Source organism: Podarcis gaigeae (assembly GCF_964106915.1).
Source record: "Podarcis gaigeae genome assembly, chromosome: 1".
Classification (NCBI taxonomy): Eukaryota; Metazoa; Chordata; class Lepidosauria; order Squamata; family Lacertidae; genus Podarcis; species Podarcis gaigeae.
In genome coordinates this window covers 124971515-124991081 of record NC_139678.1, presented here as the reverse complement: position 1 = coordinate 124991081, position 19567 = coordinate 124971515, and the positions used below count along the sequence as shown (strand labels likewise).

Sequence of the window (19567 nt, the reverse complement as noted above, 5' to 3'; positions counted from 1 at the left end):
AGATGCATTTTAAATACAGTGGTACCTCAGGTTACATACGCTTCAGGTTACATACGCTTTAGGTTACGGACTCCGCTAACCCAGAAATATTACCTCAGGTTAAGAACTTTGCTTCAGGATGAGAACAGAAATTGTGCTCCGGCGGCACGGCAGCAGCAGGAGGCCCCATTAGCTAAAGTGGTGCTTCAGGTTAAGAACAGTTTCAGGTTAAGAACGGACGAATTAAGAACGAATTAAGTACGTAACCGGAGGTACCACTGTACTTGTATTCCTAGCCAGAGGCGTAACTTCCGTTTGAATTCAGGCCCATGTTTGACATGTATCCTGAGAAATAGCCCTTGCTGATTTTATGTGGGATTGTTCATAGGAATAAAGTAAGCAGAATGAAGTTCTTTGAGCTTTATCTCAAGCTCACAGTTTGTATAAACTTCCTTCAGGTAATGACGCTGGGAAACATTCCAGAGTTACTAAGGAGCACCTTCGTATTCTATTATGTCTAAAGGAATATTTGATATCTCACATTTCATAACCAAAGCTTGGAAACCACTCCATCCCTAATTTTGCAGAGCTGAAATATAACCCTGGCTTCCTTGCATGAAACAAATTGGCCAATTTATTCTATTAATATGAGTGCATTTCAAATCATGATTAGCCAAAAAAAAAAAAAGTTAGTGGAATGTTCATCAGAAGTCCCATTGAGATCTATCCAAAAAAATTCTGATTGTTTAATATTTCATCAACTTAATTTAATAGGTAAATTAATTATTTATCATTCCCACTATGCTGAGGAATCCATTATTCATCCATGCCAATAAAAGATTAGGTTCATGCATGTGTTTTCTTCTGCTGGTAAAATCTGTATTACATAGTTGGAACAGCACAGTTTATTAGAAGCTGCCACTAAAGCAACAGTATGGTACAAAGAAGCATTAAAACTAATGTGTTATGCATTCTCTCTATCCACCAAGATCTTCAGAATGATAAAACCAGTGCTTTTTTCCTGGGGGGACGCAGGGGTACGCATACCTCTAAACATTTTGTGAATCCAAGTTTGTCCTCATTGAGGGGCAGTATTTCAATATGAGTAGGAAAATGAGAGTACCCCTAAACATTTTTTAAAGAAAAAAAAGCACTGGATAAAACTCTGATCAAAGATGCCAAAATAAATAAGGAAAAGGGCTAACAATGTAACTTCATGGCAGAGCATTTACTAGATCTCCCCACACAAACACACACACACACACACACAGCTTGGCTTTATTAGAAATATCACTACTTCAAGAGTTTAAACTTGGATAAATGAACTCAGATAAAACACTGGCATTGTGAGGATTTTAATACTTCTGATATCCGGTAGAGGGCAATCTAGTGCGGTCTTTTCTCTTTCTCCTTTTAAATGTGTTAAAAAAATAATTTCGGGCTATTGAAATATATGCCATGCCAGACAGCGATGGTCTTCTTTCACAGCCTCCCATTCTCATCGCCAGTCTCCTTTTCTTCTATTGCCTCCAGGCACCGTTTGGACTTGGCATCCAAAATCCCGGTTCTGCTGAGTCCACATGACAAACAAGCCAGTTGGACCTGCTTCATGTTCTCTATGGCTTCGTTCTTGGCGTTCTTCAGTAGATCACCTTGTCCCTACGAATACACAACAAGCACACAGAAAGAAGATGAGTCGTGAATAATGCAAGTCCTTAAAAAGATAAAGAAGGGCTGTCTTTCCTTTCTCTCTCTCTCTCTCTCTCTCTCTCTCTCTCTCTCACACACACACACACACGCACACACAAACACATACACTTTGTCACAGCGTAACATGCACAGACAACTAGTCTCACCCAAGAGTGAATGATAGTGGATGCAGCTGGTCTCTCCGATTTAATACATTATGAGCTGTTAGCAATTCAAGTGAGTTATTAACGCCTCTTTAACCCATCTCCTGGCACTAGAGAAAATGGACAAACTCCAGCTAGCAAAAAGGTGCCTTAAATCCTATTGAAAATAACAGTTCTTAATCATGTACACCCATGCTTTGGACTGATGAAGCTGACTCCTGTCTGGACAATGCTGCTGAGAGCAAATGCTTAAGGGGGGGGGGGGGACACCTTTGGAGAACGTAAGAATGAAACCAGAGTAATCAGCTGAAAAAACTGAGCCAGCATCAGAACGAACATTTACATCCTCTATTCTTGTTAATGTTTTAGTTGTAATAGTATCCATGGTATAATTATTCAATAGTTTTATATAAAATCAAGAGTGGATCCAAAATAATCAGATTCCCCCCCCCCCAACATTTCAACTAAAGGGCTTATTGGGGTGGGGGGTTAGCAAACTCCAGAAAAGCTGTAATGAACATATTTTCCCCATTCCATTCTGTTTGTAGGCTCACTCTGTCCTGCATTCCTAATTCCCCTTGCCTTCTCGTTCAGCTTGCAAAGTTTCCGAAATTAATTTTGGAATTGGCACATACAGTTTACTGTAGTACAGGTTACTAGCGAGTACCAAGGAATAAACACATTAATAAACTAAATCACAGTGCAAAACTAATAAAACCCAATCCATGCAATGATGCAATCAAATCAGAAAGGTTCACCATCACCACCCCAAATCTCCATACAGAGAAAGCACATGTAAGTGCTTTGGTGGCGATGTAAAGGGCCTCAGATGGGGTCCCTTCACACAAACGCTTGATGTATCTCCAGTGGGAGTTACTCTGCTACGTTCAGCACATGAAGGAGAAGGTCTTGTGAACCAGAAATAATTAATTTCCGTGCTGTGATTATTTAATCAATGAATATGTGCATATCAGCAATCTTATAAGGCAGGAAAATCCAAACCAAACTATGGCAAACTGCGCATGCACAGCCATCTGAACTTAAGTCTGGAACTCAAAACCAGATCCCAGCACTTTGACAGAGTTCCGCCAGCTTTTAGATTCGATTTTTGGCATTTGTTGGACAGATCATGAGAGTGATGCTGCTGCTTCTTTGGAGACAAGACCAAGTCACCAGGAACCACAAAACTGTGTGAAAAATTCACATGGGGAGGAATCTGTAAGCATCCCTACAGAAAAGCTCCTCTTTGGGGACATTTTAGAAGAGCGCTGCAGCCACCGAGGATCAAAGGCATGCAGGTCCTTAAAAACACTAGCCATAAAAATAGAATGGAGAAATCTGTCAAGCACAACTCCCACAGACGTAACTGTAAGCTTTGCATTCTAGCTGAAGGGCAGAAGAGAACAAATCAAATAAATGAAGGTTAGGGCTTACACCTTTCCAGGAAACACAGGATTGCTTCCAAAAACAGAAGCTCCATGCCCACAGAAAACTCCATGCCCACACCTTCATAGCCAGTGATGTGGAGCAGGCAAGGAAGCAGCACAATGCAATGATGCCAGTATTCGCATAGCCTAGAAATTTCAGCCCATCACCACATTCTCCGCAAAGGATAGAACCGGAACACAAGAGAGGAAATATCCTGTTGCTACTGTGCATCTATGCACTGTGACCACCATATTTCTTACAATCATTACAATTCACCTTTTTCTCCCCACAGAGAATGATCCCAGCGTGGTGTAGAATACGAACCTGAAAATGACCAAAGGGAACAATCTCAAGAAGCGTGAGAAATACATTTTTGCCACATTCAGTGCAAACCTGTAGACATCTGCCATCACTCGGCTCATGCAAAATCCCCCCGTTTTAGCAAATTTTGGCACTTAGTGAGAACCGTTGTGACTCGATGATGCACTGACACATGCCATGTGATTCTGCATTCACCCCATTACTCCAGTCCTGGCAAACAAGTTGAGAGAGACAATGGTAGCTGGCAAGGTTCAGAACCAGTAAACAATGCTTGGGAACAATAGCAACTAGATATACCAGCGTGAGCTAAGATTGCATCAGAAACTGATAACGTCCGGGGTCATTCAGTCATTCTGCTAAACAACTTAGTGATACAAAGGAGCCCCTGTTCAACAGGACGGCTCTAGTGTGATTTCTGTGCCCATCCAGCCCTTTATGCCAGACTTCTTTTAAATATCATCACAGCTTTAACTGGTCAACTGCTTCACGACTCCTACAAAGAGAGCATTGGCATGTAGGAATGAACACAAAACCTATAGGTAGCTTATAACACAGTGTAACTGCACACAGTGTTTCCGTTCCATCCATGTACACTAAATACATGGACATGAAGTGAAAATACTCATGTAAGAGACAATCAGACATTATGATCTGCAGATCTGCCTCAGTTATGGAGAAAACGCAGATAAGCATATGTGAATATGTGTATGTGTGTGGATGGATGGATGGATAGATAGAGAGATAGAGATAGAGATAGAGATAGAGATAGAGATAGAGATAGAGATAGAGATAGAGATAGAGATAGAGATAGAGATAGAGATAAAATAGTCTCTAGGATGGATAGAATCCAAATCTTTCATTGAGAGCCAGGAGCAGGTATGAAATTTGTAAGGGCCACTCATCTTGCATTCGTTATTGTTGTATTGAATGATCATCCCAGAAAATCACCCTATGATTTCCTGTTTTGAAGCTGCCAGCAACAGATTGTATCACTAGATTACCTGGGGATCATGCAATAAACTAACTGGCAATCATAAATGTTTGTGAATCATTCATATACTCCCATGTTGATCAAAGCTAAATACCATGGGTAGACAGATGGATTGGCATTGCATCATTGATGAAATGCAGTGATTTCTTGTCAACTGATGGCTCTAACAAGACTGTTCTCAGAGTTCAGTCACGACAGAGGGATGTAAAGCAATTCAGTTTGAGCACTAAAAAAATATCAGGGCTATACTGTTCACCACAACTCTAAAACATATAATCCTTCACATTGCCATTGCATAGATTTTCTTTTATTTAAGTCACTTGTTCTTAGAGTGGCATGTATAGAATTTTCGAAGGAAATTTGGCAAGCGTTTTCCTGCTTAAGTTAATATTGCTTTGTAGTCTGTTTTCTACAGATTTGGCCTGGGGACGGGAGAAAAATTGGATTCAGCTCACATTCATAAATCTACCTAATTTGCACTTTATAAAACAGTTTGTTTTCTTCAAAAGTTGCACTTCTCCAAATCTTGCAATGCAGTTCTCCAGCCAAGTAGTGCATACACTTTACCTTAGCATACACATTATTATTATTATTATTATTATTATTATTATTATTATTACTACTACTACTACTACCTACTGCTTCAGCAATTAAAAAATAAAACATCAAGAACATAAGAAGAGCCATGCTAGATCAGACAGATGGCTGCATGAATCCTGCAAGCATTCTCCTCTCCTGCTATTTCCAACAACTGGTATTCAGAGGTATACTGACTCATTGAGTGGAGGCAGAACATAACCCTCAAGAATAGTAGCCACATCCTCCGTAAATAAGCCATCCAGGTTTGTGGGCATCTCTGCCTCTTGTGAGAGCGAATGCCATAGTTCAGCTATGCACTGTGTGAAGAAGCACTTTTTTGGTCTGTCCTAAATCCTCCAACATCCTGCTTTTAGTTTTATGCATTTTAATTCTAGGAGAAAGAAAAACATTCCCCAATTCAAATTGCAATGACAATGTATATTGCAATTTGATACGTACATCCCCACTCCCCACTTTTCTTTAAAGTTTTGTTGGCCTTTGAGGAACACACACACACACACACACACACACACACACACACCTGCTTCATGTGAGCAAGGTGAGAAAGCAAATAATGGTTCTGAGTAACATCTCACAAGAAAATGAATGACAAACATAGGTCTCTTGTGGCAATACTGTTATACTTCTGCAAGGGATAATTTCCGCGGACATGCTCTTGTTGAGAAGCCATCTGTTTGCTTTGAGAAAATTGGTTGTGAATATAATCTACTTAAAAGGGGGAGGTGCCAGCAAAATTATGTCAACACCTTAAGAAAACCAAATACTAGAAAGAATGTGGGGTTAGTTCCAAAAATCTGGTGAAACCAAAATAACCCCTGGAAATAAGTCACTGCAATAACCTGAGAGCACAGAACCATTTTCTTGGCACACACACACATAAAGAACTCGTTATTTCTGTCAGACAAAGAAAAATCACATTCCTCTATCCTAGCCTTCAAAGGCTCCTGCTTCTTTAGCTATTGATGTTATCATAGAGTCTAGAAATAAGTATCAAACCGTAAGAAAAGGTTAAAGACAGTGTCTGGTAGGATGATACAGTAGGATGTTTAATGCTGTATTGTGTTTTTAATATTCGACTGGGAGCCGCCCAGAGTGGCTGGGGAAACCCAGCCAGATGGGAGGGGTATATATAATAAATTATTATTATTATTATTTTATTATTATTTTAATAAAATAGTAAAGGGCTTCTATAAAAGGTGGGAACATTTGGCAAACACCATTGCCTTCAACAAAATGCACTCCCCCTTTCATCAATTTTTCAAGAAGGCCATCTTCCCAACAGTTATCTCCAGAGGGAACATCCTCCAACACACATTTAGGGAGGTGGGCGATACCTGATCAGGTAGCTCAAAGTAACTGGACTTCACTAGCAACTTCTCCATGGTTCCAGTCCAGAAGGCTCAGCAAACATCCATACATCATTTTATCTCAGCACCATTTTGGTTTGAAAACTAACCCTCCTAGTCACAGCGACATCATTGCACAGCCAATCCTATTGGGTTACATGACGACAAAACTGAGGGGAAACGTGATCACTGTAGTCAAATCTGATTGGGTGGAGGATGATGTCACTGTTACTAGGAAGAAGGAGGGCTATTTTTTCAAAGAAGAAGATATTGAAGTCACCGCCATCTATAAATGTAAGCAACATGGTTTTGCTGAGGGCATCTGGTGAGCTATGGCCCCGCTAAGGGCTGAAAAGCAAAAATGAAACACGTGCCTTCATTCTACTATGTGATCATGAGAGCACCAGGGTACCACACAAACCACACAGGTTGGTTTCACCTGCATTGAGGCACATCTGATGTGCAGCTGACTCACAGATCTGTGCTTCTGCAGGCACAGAATGACAATCAGCCACTTACATATGCACATTTGTGGGGATATGTAAAGCTAGGGATAGAAGAGGAATCACGGGTGATATTTCTGAGCCCATCACCGATGATTACTTCAGTTGAGATACTGTTCAGGAGGTTGCGTTTGGCATTTATTTGCTCCCTGGTGAGCCACTGCTTTGCCTAATGATGACTCATGCTCTTCCAGACTTTCCTTCAAGGAACTTGCCAAAGCAACCATCTGCATATATAGTAAGCTCACCACAGAGGAGTACCAGATAAGAGTTGCTAGTAATGTTTGTTTCAATGAACATTAAGGGCCCTGGATTATTCTCCAGCTCAGATTACCATCTAAATCAGAATTCTTGGTTTACCCCCTCCCTCCCACCCACCCACTCACTCAGCCTCCCTCCCCCACCAATTTCCCACCAACCCCATTTAAAACACTTTTTCCTGACCACCAGCCTGGCAGCAATAAGATGGATGCTCCAGGCACTACGAGAGATAAGGAAGGCGGTACTGAAGTAGCCCTGGGGAAATCACTTTCCCACGGACCCCTGTAACCTTTTGTCCTGGCACACTGGTGTAGCATGCCAGGTGCCGGGAAGGAATAGGAGGGAGAGACCTCATTTTCTTTGCCTCCCAATGGCTGGAGTGCCACTGGCGGCTCTGTCACTGGATTGACCAGTAGGTAGTGTTAAAGTGTCGGAGAACAGGGCGCAGTCTAGCTATTTCATTTGGGAAAAGTAACTTGGCTGATTTCCAAGCCAAAGCTTACGCAACCTGAAGGTGGTTCACCCATCACAGTAGCCAAGACAGTAAGTTACGTATTCAGAACTGGGAAGTAAGAAAATGGAGCAACAGCAGTATAAAGTTATTCCTTTTAAGGCCTTAGAAGTAAAATCTAGGGTGCATGTCAGCTGGAAATCTGAAGGCATGCTTTCATAATCTCTGTACGGAAGGTTCACAATAAATGAGTAACTAGAAACATTTTACAAAGATAATATACATGAAGGGACTTAGCTAATGTATGGTAGGTGCAATGATATATTAAATATTGTTTTTAAATATTGTTTTTAAACTAAGGATTAAACTCCACAAATCTGGAATGGAGTCCCTAAAATGGTTGCCAAGCTGGTGCCAAGCATATTGCTCTGCTTTCCTTTGGACCATATCCACAAGGTTTGAGTGGGGTGTTTTGTCACCTGGACACGCTGCCGAGGCTTGTGCCCCAGGGAGGTCACTTTGGTGATGCTAATGCAGTTCTTGAAGCTACCAGCATGAGTTTGACTAAACTGCGGGAGGCAGTGGAAGACAGAAGTGCCTGGCGTGCTCTGGTCCAAGGGGTCACGAAGAGTCAGACACGACTAAATGACTAAACAACAACAATGCAGTTGTTTTACTTCACCCCCAGAGGCACACTCCATTGACTCTCAAGACAAACAGATGCCAACAACAGCAATGTTGTTTTTATATACCCCCCCCAAAAAAATTCCCATGCCTTAGCCATAACTACCGTATTTTTCGCTCTATAGGATGCACTTTTTCCCTTCTAAAAAGTAAGGGAAATGTGTGTGCGTCTTATGGAGCGAATGCAGGCTGCGCAGCTAAGCCCAAAGCCAGAACAGGGAGACGGAGCGCTGTGCAGCATTCCGTCTCGCTGTTCTAACTTGGGGTTAGCTGCGCAAAGCCTCCACAGGGCAGCGGGGTTAAGGCACCCCGCTGCCCTGTTCTGGCTTCAAAGGCTGTCCCCGAAGCCAGAACAGTGAGGCGGAGCGCTGCGCTCCGTCTTGCTGTTCTAGCTTGGGGATGGCTCAAGGGGGTGAAGGCACCCCGCTGCCCTGTGGAGGCTTCACAAGCTGTCCCCAAAGCCAGAACAGCAAGAGGCTATCCCAAAAGCCAGATTCCTCTTGCTGTTCTGGCTTCTGGGGTTCAGAATTTTTTTCTTCCCCCCCAAACTAGGTGCGTCTTATCGTCCGGTGCGTCCTATAAAGCGAAAAATACGGTATTTCTAAAGGTTTTTATTATCTGTAGCAGATTTGTATGCTTTTCAAAAGTGACAACAGGAGAAAAGAACAGAGACAGTGAAAGAGTAGGGGTGTGATGGCCTGGGATTCCGATTCAGAGGCTGAACCAGAGGAATCCCAGCCTGCACAGGAGTCCCCGCCTCCAGGGCCGTCTGAATTGGGGCAGGGCTTGGATTCTGAAGCACCTGCACCTGTGTTAGATCCTCAGGAGCAGGCATCAGGTGATCCCACTCTGGCTCCAGGAGTGGTTGAGGACTCAGTGCCTGCAGGTGAGTCTCCCCCTGGGCCCAGTAACCCTTTAGCCTCTCCTGATCTGCAGAGACTCAGGGCAGAGAGGCGAAGGGAACTGGTTGCTCCCAGGAGGAGTGCTCGCCTTAAGGCCAAGAGAGGCGGGTCTCCTGGGGGCCGGGACCGCCCCTAGCCTCAGAATAGATAAAGGCTAGTCGGCCCGGTCCCAGGTTGTGGGAGCAACATCGGACCTTGCCTCGCTCCTTGTGGACTGATTTCCAGGCTATTGACTCAGGACCGGACTTTGACTACGCCTATGGTAACCTGCCCCCCGGGATCAGCACAAGGGGTTTAAGAGGGTTGCTTGTATTTCAAGAACAGGTGAAATGAGTTTCCAGAGGCAGGGCTTATAGCACCCAACAGCTGGAATTAACACCCCCCACCCATTTTTCCATACTTCCCACGTGAGATAGGACTCATTCATTAGTATCCCCTATCAAAACAAAAGCAGGCTGTGAACAAGAGAGATAACACATGGGATTTAACCTGTGGGCCATCAGTGAGGGGCAACAGAGAAACCATTCAGATAATCAAGGAAAAGTCTTAGCAGCCATAGGCTAGAGGTCATTTCATAGCATCTGACTCCTTTAACAGCTTCCAGCCCACTGATCTGAGCCACAGGGGTTCTATTTGCATGTTTAAGACATGAACTCTGGCACTCAAGGGGTGAAGTGAATTCCTGCTTAACTATTCTCCACACTGGAATATGTATTTACACAATTTTGATAAGCGCTTAGACAATAACTATTATGAAGCTGTCACAAAGCTAAAGGTACAAAACAGCTAGCAAGATGAAACCAACCTGTAATCTACATACATGTCGATTACCCGTCAGATTTTATTTCCTTGACATTGAACATCTGAACATATCTGGAACTGCATCACAAGTAAAAGGCTTTTCCCACAATTTCCTGAATCAATGGTTGCCACATGTAATTGTATCTATACAGTCCTTAACATTGTTAAACATGGCAAAGACTTTCAGTGCCTAAACTTAAGCTTTCACTGAGACCTGTGTATTAAATAGCCCCTTCACTTTATTTAAAGTGCAAAATCAGACATCCTACAACAAAAGAATCTTAAACAAGTTAATTATGAGGCTTTATGCTTTCCTCAGTTCTGAAAGGCCTGGACTGTGGATTATGATTAAACAGGCCCATTAAAGCAGAGAAGATTAGTTTGGCTAATTCCATAATAGTCTGGAGAGAATTCCTGTACTGCTAACTGGCTGTTTCAAGGCCCAAGGCAAAATCTGAGCAACTGAAGAGGCAGAGAGAGAGCGCGCAGCTGTCTTGCCTGCTGCAACACCTTCAGTTAATTAAGACATGGTGTATCTCAGCTTCTTTTTCCAGATGTTGGAAGAAGGCAGTCTAAAAACATCTTGGGACAGAGCAATGGGAGCTCACCCCGTCACAGGGATTTGAACCGCTGACCTTCTAATCGGCAAGCCCAAGAGGTTCAGTGGTTTAGACCACAGCGCCACCCGCATCCCTATGGGAAGATAATCACCTGTAAACTGAATATCTCAAAGTCACAGAGCAGCCAATGAAAGATACATCCCAAACGGGATGTATGTATCACCAAGGCAAAATTTTGGTCACAATTTCGGTACACAAAACAAATCCAAATGACCAGATGCCTGATAGATGGTGAGGGTAAAATCAGAAATATAAGCCTAGAGAAGATAAGTCCTCAGCCTGTATATATATTTTTTTAAAAAAGATAAATGAAATGGAAAGTTTTGGTATTAACATGTAGAAATCATCAAGCTAGACTAAAGGTTGCTCCAAAATGTTGGAAGACCCTGCAGGAGCTCATGGAATATGGTGCATATAACTGCATTAAATAATCAGCAAATATTGGATGCAACACCTTACATGAATAGAAGGATGTTCCATTAGTCCAAAGGTATCACTGGATAGAACCTTAGCTCCGTATCTTAAAAGTGGACAGTTAACCACCCAACCTCTACCTAGCTAATATTTAGCTTCTCCTAGTTTGACTTATTAGCCAAAATTCAGAGCAGCCATCAACAACAACCTCCTACCAATTTATTCTCACTTCAGAGTGATGTAAGATGGCTTGGATAACCACCAAAGATTTTGGACCTCAGTAATAAAAGCCAATTAAAACATCATGCTATATTATGCCACTGTGCTTTAAACAAAATTCTGTGCCAGAACCTAAGGTGAGTTCTTAGAGATCAGTGGTACAGTGCAAGATTCTTGTTTTGCTATGTCAAGCAAGATTTTTACAGCCAAAATGAGAACTGGCTTAAATGCAAATGATATTTTTTCCCCATCACCTTGTTATGCAAGCTAAATTATTGTGTATTAGCCTGTCAAATGTAACTAAAAATGACAATCTGTACCTCAAAAATTGTGATATTGGAATATCTGTTTCTCGAGAAAAGTAGAAGTGAATTTGATGTCTACAATATGTCTTAATCCTCAAGATCTCCACTGGACTCAATAACTGAATCCTGCTGTTTCTCTAATATAGTCCTTTCCAAGTTCATCATTACAACAACATAGAAAAGCTGATATAACCACATCAGCAAGGCACAAAACTTTAACTAAGGTTCAGCTTGCAGATTATTTTAGCTGAATACTGACAGAGGTTTTAAATGTGAAATGTGATGATAACAAGAACATACACAGGTACCAGTGGGGTCTGCAAGATAATGATGTGGTACTTCTGTTTGGGATTCCAGGTGCTCCATGCTATTTCATCACACCTGTTCCTTTTGCCAATCCTGACGCTGCATTCAATGCCTACAATGTTTTTTGGACTTCTCTAAACCTCAGAGGAACTCTGAGTCTGCTGATACCTCCCCTCTTATCATGGATGGTGCCATTTTGGCTACACAAAGACAGCACTCAGAGGGTTGAGATCACTAACAGCAGCATATACAACATCCATCTAGAAGCTGGGATTGACCTCAACTCCTTGATGTTACCCAGATTCCCACAGGTGTAACATGCAAAACATAGGGGGAAAAGATGGTGTGAAATGCAAAGGAGTTTGTTTGTTTTGTCTGCCTCTCTTTTCTCATTCTGGAACAAACCTTGTCCCTTCTTCAATCTGGTACCACCAAATATTTTGGCCTTCAGGTCCCATCACCCCCAGGCAGTTGGGCTAGTGGCCATGTATACTGGAAGTTGTAGTCCATAATAACCTGAAGGGCACCGGATTGAGAAAGGCTGCCTTAGACAGAAAGAGACTTGAAAGATGCCTGCTCTTGTGCCTGTATACACAACTTTCAAGGTTTTATCCATCCAGTAATGTGAATCCAAAAACAACTATCTCTGTTCTCACCAGAGAATTGCACGGTGAACCTAAAGATGAGAATATGACAGCCTAGCCTGCGATTCTGTGCCAGCCCCTCCTGGGATCAGTGTGTCTGATGCTTCTCTGTTATACACTCAGATGACTCTCTCTCAGCACATCTGACGTAGGAGTTGTCACCTTTTTCCTATTGTTGTCTAAAAATAAATCGAAGCCTTCAGGGATTGCCTCTCTGTGAAGTTTGGGCAAGCAGCGCTTCTTTAAAAAGCAAAGCAAAACAAAAACTATTAGTAGGAGGAATGAACAGAGGCCTTACTGCTCTATGCTCTTCTTGACATTCTCTGGTTCACTTGACCTATTTAAAGCTAGCTGTAAGCTGTCAAGGATACAAATTCAAATGACTGGCGTTTTCTAGCATTGTTTTTACTGTAAAGCCTCCTTTTTATCGAGAGCACTGTAATCCTTTGATCAGTTTAGCGACTCTGACAGCTCTGGTACAAATCCACTTCAACACCTTCTACCTTAAGAGCTCATAAAGGCTGTCAGTCTCACAGTAGCTGGAGAAAAAGGAGCAGTAAAACAGCTGCTCTTTGGTTTTGAGCCATCCGAATTCAATACAATATTACAAGGCTTTTGTTTTATCCGTGTAAACTAGAGGCTCTCCCAATCCCCACCTGCCACTCACATGCCACAGCTAAGCATCCCAAATGGTCAGGAAGCAATAAGAAGCAAACAAAAATAAAGGTTTTGTCCAGCATCAAGGCTCAAAGATGAAAAATTATCCCTGCACAGTGAAGATATAGGTTGGTATGGGCAGCGGGAAAGTTGTTTGATACCTTTGGAATCCAGGCAAATCTTGTACGGTCCTGGCCAATCTGGTAATACACGCTGCAGTATTACAATCTTTCCTCTTATGTTTTCTCCTTGTTGGGTAAACAGTTAGGAAGCTTTCCTTCTCTACACTTCTAAAGTGACTGCTATGACTTTGAAGTGAGTACTCTGATATCTAACCCAATTACAGGGACATTTCCTTCTTGGCGCAAAGCAATTCTCATGCAGCAAACAGCTCAACATACAGTTCTTGGGAGGTCAAGCATGGGAGATCTCTTCTGGTTGTATCAGTAACATCAGGACATTCCTATGTTATGTTTGAAGATAGATTCAAGTGATTGTCAGGAGATGAAGTATTGTGGTTGCATTATCTTGTTGTTGTTGTTTAGTCGTGTCCGACTCTTTTTGACCCCATGGACCAGAGCACGCCAGGCACTCCTGTCTTCCACTGCCTCCCGCAGTTTGGTCAAACTCATGCTGGTAGCTTTGAGAACACTGTCCCACCATCTCGTCCTCTGTCGTCCCCTTCTCCTTGTGCCCTCAATCTTTCCCAACATCAGGGTCTTTTCCAGGGAGTCTTCTCTTCTCATGAGGTGGCCAAAGTATTAGAGCCTCAGCTTCACGATCTGTCCTTCCAATGAGCACTCAGGGCTGATTTCGTTAAGAATGGATAGGTTTGATCTTCTTGCAGTCCATGGGACTCTCTAGAGTCTCCTCCAGCACCAGAATTCAAAAGCATCAATTCTTCAGCGATCAGCCTTCTTGATGGTCTAGCTCTAGGGCTTCACAAAGAGATGCCTGAAAGCACCTTGTTTTAGCCAGTACAAAAGAGGCTGGACTAGACCACTGATTTCAGGGGGGTGGGGAGTCTAGAGTACATCAAGCAGTCAGTCATAGCAGTTTTGTGAACACAGTCCACTTTAATATCCAGGAAACTAAAGTCAAGTTTATACAAACAGCAGAGTGGAGGTAGCAAAACTTCTACAGGACTCTACCACTACAGATGGGAGAATCTTACTTATTTACAAGGTTTATATCCCACCTGTCTTATTACCAAATGCTTGGTGATACAAAAAGCTCCTGGACATGGAAAGCTTGTAGTTGGGAAAAAATGTTCCAGCCCAGCTGTCTTCCTGAGATACTAGTTTTCTAAGGGCACGTAATTTTGTTGTGCACATAATTTTGTTTTACATGGGCATTATTCAGTCACGTGACAACTGGATTCCCATCTGCCAAATGTTCCTAATACAGTCCAGGAACATTTTGCCACCTTACCTACTTACCTACAACCTACCTACTACATTCATGTGAAATGATTTCCAGGCTGTCAAATGATTTCCGGAGAAAGTGTCCTTGCATAAAGAAGGAAGTCTCCCATCAATTTAACACAGTATAGTAGTATTGATTTTATTTAAACCCAAGATGTTATTTTATTGGGGCAGCATGATGGCTCTTGTTTTTAAGGCCTGCTCAGGAAGCCACGCCAGCATAAAAATACATTTGTTTATTCAGTACTGTTTATGCTAGCATGGGATCTCAGAACATCCATTGCTTTTTTAAAAAAAGGATCTATTTAAAAGTACAGTAATTCATGTTAAGTTAATTTCATTTCTAACTGGAGAAGAGAAGGACCATCAGAGATGAGAAGATAAAACCAGTACTCCCAGAGAAGTATTTTTAGCTTTTAAGGCAAATAATCATGAAATTTAAAATTGTATTACGTGTTTTTGCAATAATACATCTGTGTGATTAAACCCAGCTCTTCAGAGATAAGACCATTACTAATGGACAACAGGATATTTATAAGCGCCAAATGACCACAAATATACTGTAAAGATAAAGCTGTACAAAAAGGGACAGATTCGGATAACATTACCTTGGCAACCCTTTTAAACAGGAAAAGCTGCCTTTGGAGGAGTAACCTGATACTGAAGATCCTATGTTGTGGGTAAGGGCTTCAAGAATTCCATGCCTGCTGTTTCCTTGTTCCAAATCACTTCACCTCTGGACTTTGAGATACAGTACAGTCGCATCTTGGTTTTTGAACAGCTTAGTTCTCGAACATTTTGGCTCCCGAACGCCGCAAACCCGGAAGTGAGTGTTCCAGTTTGCAAACCGTTTTTGGAAGCTGAACGTCCTCTGCGGCTTCCATGGCTTCCGATTGAGTGCAGGAAGCTCCCGCAGCCAATTGGAAGCTGCGCCTTGGATTGTGAACGTTTTCGGAAGTCAAACGGACTTCCAGAATGGATTACGTTCAAGAACCAAGGTACGACTGTACTGGCAAATGCACATTTGGACTCCCCTGCAGTTCAGGAGCCACCAGGTAGGTAATTTAGATTGGGAAATGGATTGTGTATACACACACACCACTGGCGCTCCTATTCTCTTTGCTCCTCGGGAGGTGGCTTTTCATGTTTAGAAGGGGCTGAAATAACATTAGGCCAGGGGTCCCCAAACTAAGTCCCGCGGGCCGGATAAGGCCCAAAGGACTCGTTTATCTGGCCCGCGACAACCCCCGCCGCCCACTCTTACCGGCGCTGCGCTACGCGGCTGCCCACTTCCCGGTCGGAGGAGAACTGGAAGTAGCTTGTGCGCATGCGCAAGCATTATTTCTGCATGCACAAGCATTATTTCCTGTGCACATCAGGGTTGGAGGAGGCCCATGCATATGCGCACAAGTTATTTCTGGTGCTCCTCCGACCCGGAGGTGCGCCGGAAATAGTGTGTGTGCACGCGTATGGGCACACGCTCCCCCGCCCTCCGCGCGATGAGCGCTGGCCCCTGCATTAGGCGCATCTCACAAAGAACACTTTCTTACTCTTCACTGCTCATGCACCTTGGAAGTGTTATCAAATATTGTGCATCAAAGTTACATCTACTCCACGTTCAGGAAGAAATCACAATACTTTTTTAAAAAAGTCTTTTCTCGAATATATAAATGATGCAATTTGGGCAAATCCGTATGACTGTCCGTTCTGCACCATTTACCTTGCCAATCATGTTGATGGGTGAAGGAGCTTACTCACTAGTGCCCCGCATAATACTGGTCATCATATTCTGAGATTTCACCAGGAACTTCCCACATACTTTAAAGTTATATATTTGCAGCTTGGATTGTGCAGGCTTTTCTATGCCAACTGTACCCTTTAAACTGATGTAAATGAACAGCATTCCTTTCTGCCACCTTGCCTTGCTTCCTTTAATTAGTGCTCTGCAGGAGCAAAGCTTTGATGTTCATGCCCTAGTTAAAAATGTCATCATTTCAAATAGAGGGACAACCATGTGTGGGATGTACTCCCAAGATATACAGGTAGTATATTCAAGAGGACTGGAAGTATAAAAACAACAGCCCCATGCTCTTAGGGAAGCAGTCCTCTTCTATCATGAAGGCTGCAGCTGCCTCGTTTTCCACTAGGAGATTAAATAATCTGAAGCACCCCTCTGAGAACTTTCTATGTAAACAGTATTCCTTTTACACTCAACAGCTCTGCTCGTGTTCTGTGTACAAAGTCATAGCTACTGAAATTAATGGCTAACATAAATCCTTGTTACCGCCGGAAAGTCAACAGTGCAACTTATTCTGAGACAGATGTTGCCTATATTCCAATCCTTAACCCATTTAACTTGGAAGTTATCTCCTATGGATCTCAAGAGCAATTTGCTTCCAAGAGCACAGCCTAAGGGTCACACACATTTCATGTTTAAGAGTACGCCCAATATAGTTTAAGTGTGTACGTCTAAAAGGGTTAAGTGTGAAAGTGACAAATACATATATCATACCAACAGAGGCGGAAAGCACTAGAAAAAACCCACAGCTGCAAATAAAAAAAAGTCTAGTTAAAATTCTAAAAGCAGAAAACAAGCAACCTGTGAAAACTCAGAGTTTAAAATAATAACAATAATAATTTATTATTTGTATCCCGCTCATCTGACTGGGTTGCCCCAGCCACTTTAGGCGGCTTCCAGAATATATAAAAACACAGTAAAACATTAAACCTTAAAAAGCTTCCCTATACAGGGCTGCCTTCAGGTGTTTCCTAAATGTTTTATAAAATAATAATTATTACTATTTATTGCCAGGGCAAATGAAATGTAACTGCTACTGTTGTTGTTTACCTAGCATCAATTTTTGTTTATTTTGTTTTATTTGCTAGATTTACATCCAATATTTCCTCCAAGGAGCTCAAGGTAAAACTTCATTTTGTCCTCAGAAAAATCCTAATGAGATAGGTTTGATAGATTTTGGTGACTGGCCCAAGGTCACCCAGTAAGTGGGGAATGAACTTGAGGTCACTTGTAGATGACCTGTTTATTGAGGACTCTATTCTGATTTGTTTGCAGAGAGATTAGATGACTTTGTATGCAGCAAATGTTATCCGGTACTTTCAAGTGCATTTGCCTGTCACATTCGTTATCATAAAAAGTCAAATTTTTGGATGCAGCCTTGTTGCACAAGAACTCCAAATCAACTTTAATTGTGCAACCTCAATTTGTCATACAGGTGGCTGTGGTTTGCCCAAAATAGCCTGTTGGGTCAAATTCCAAAGTCTGTAAGGTCTAGTTAGGCCCACCAGCCAGAGTTTTCTTATCACTGGTATAATGAATCATGCAATCATCTTATTTCCAAATATCACAACTCTCAATGTCTATGACCAAAGCTACCTACTTTCTAAAGCAGGGTTCTGCAAAACAAGTAGGTATTTATTACAAAGAAGTAAAGACTTCTGAAAAAAAAAAAAAAGAGGATTCAGCTTACAACTTAATGATAAATTTGATGCTTAAAGAAAATGCTTTGGAAAATTGAGTGGGGAGGAGATATTCCTCTTGTGAAATGCTTGGAAACAAAGCGCTAAATAAAAAGAACCACTGACCTGAAGATCTCACATTCTTTGAAACAACTGGAAGCAGATCCTACTTGCTTGACAACACTTACTACATCATCCCCCCGGGGTGGCTGTTTTCCAACACAAAAGCTGGCAGCCAGGAGACATGGGGAAAGTGGGTTGATTAACTACCACCTGGGAAAGATTGGGATTACAATGATGCTACCCTGAAATTATGGTAGAGTTCACTAAGAAGTTTCCATTGCTAAATAACAATCAAGTCAAAGCCCATTAAGAACACTGTCTTGTACATGAATAGGATCATGCAGGAAAATATCTATTTTTAGCCTCGTATAAGAAATGCAAAACCTAGTGCTGTCAACAAGCAAAAAGCAACTCTCATGGGGGCGTTGATAAAGCGTGTCAGCAGAAAACAAGGCTACAATAGGGCTCTACAAATCTAATAACAATTGACTTGATTTTACAAATCTTTAAAAGAGACAATTTAAAATCCACTGCCAGAATCTGGCCTAGCCTAATTGGCCTCAGGCAAAACATTAGTGTTGGGGACAGAGGGGCACGGGCAGGAGAGGCAGTGGGACTATTCCCTACGGTCAAGACACTATCAGTCATCCATGTTCACCTCCCTATGTCAAAAACCACTAGATCTTAATCATCCATGGAGCAGGGGGGGGACGACATAATAATGTCTGGTGGCTTCTGGATTATTATTGTAAAATTTAGTTTATTACAGTACAGGGACCAGCAAAGCTTTCTGCTTGTATGAAATGAGCTCTTCATTAGAATCTGTCTGCTTATGAATAATTCAAATAGCATTGTCAGTTGTGGCCTTTTTTTACCTAAAAGAAAGAAAAAAAATGCACTTCAGAGAGAAGCTAACTATAGTGTAAATGAAGACGGGGGAACAGATAACTCACTGCGGTTCTGGAATATTTCCGAAATGAAGAAAACAAACACATCCTAGCTTTTATCTCCACAGTGAGCTGTGTTTTGCTCCATTGGAGTATCACTGCCAAAGGTGGATGTTTGGGTGCCACAACCCTGCTCTGCCAGGAATGACACAGAGCAATAATAAAAGAGTTTGTAAGTAATCTGCTTGTTTCAATACCACAGAGCTGGTTTCTATATAAGTCAATGCAATCAAGTGTAAAGGTACGCACACTGGGCAAATAAACCCTGATTTCACATCTACGCTCAGGTGGTCTGAATTGGCAGCAACCTGACCTTGTGGTCGCAATGGATAGCTCAATGATATATGGCAGCTGTGAAAAAGACAATGCAT

The 19567-nt window shown here is 42.1% G+C and overlaps 1 protein-coding gene across 2 annotated transcripts in view; it reads right to left on the bottom strand.

The window, feature by feature from the left end:
• Positions 1–1318: 1318 nt before the first annotated feature.
• Positions 1319–19567, bottom strand: part of PLCL1 (phospholipase C like 1 (inactive)) — a 192289-nt gene continuing 174040 nt past the window's right edge. For both annotated transcript variants that reach the window (XM_083705321.1, XM_083705320.1), the window contains exon 6: positions 1319–1638. In XM_083705321.1, coding sequence (XP_083561447.1) covers positions 1462–1638 — 177 coding nt within the window. In that variant the 3' untranslated portion in view covers positions 1319–1461. The remainder of the gene's footprint in view (positions 1639–19567) is intronic.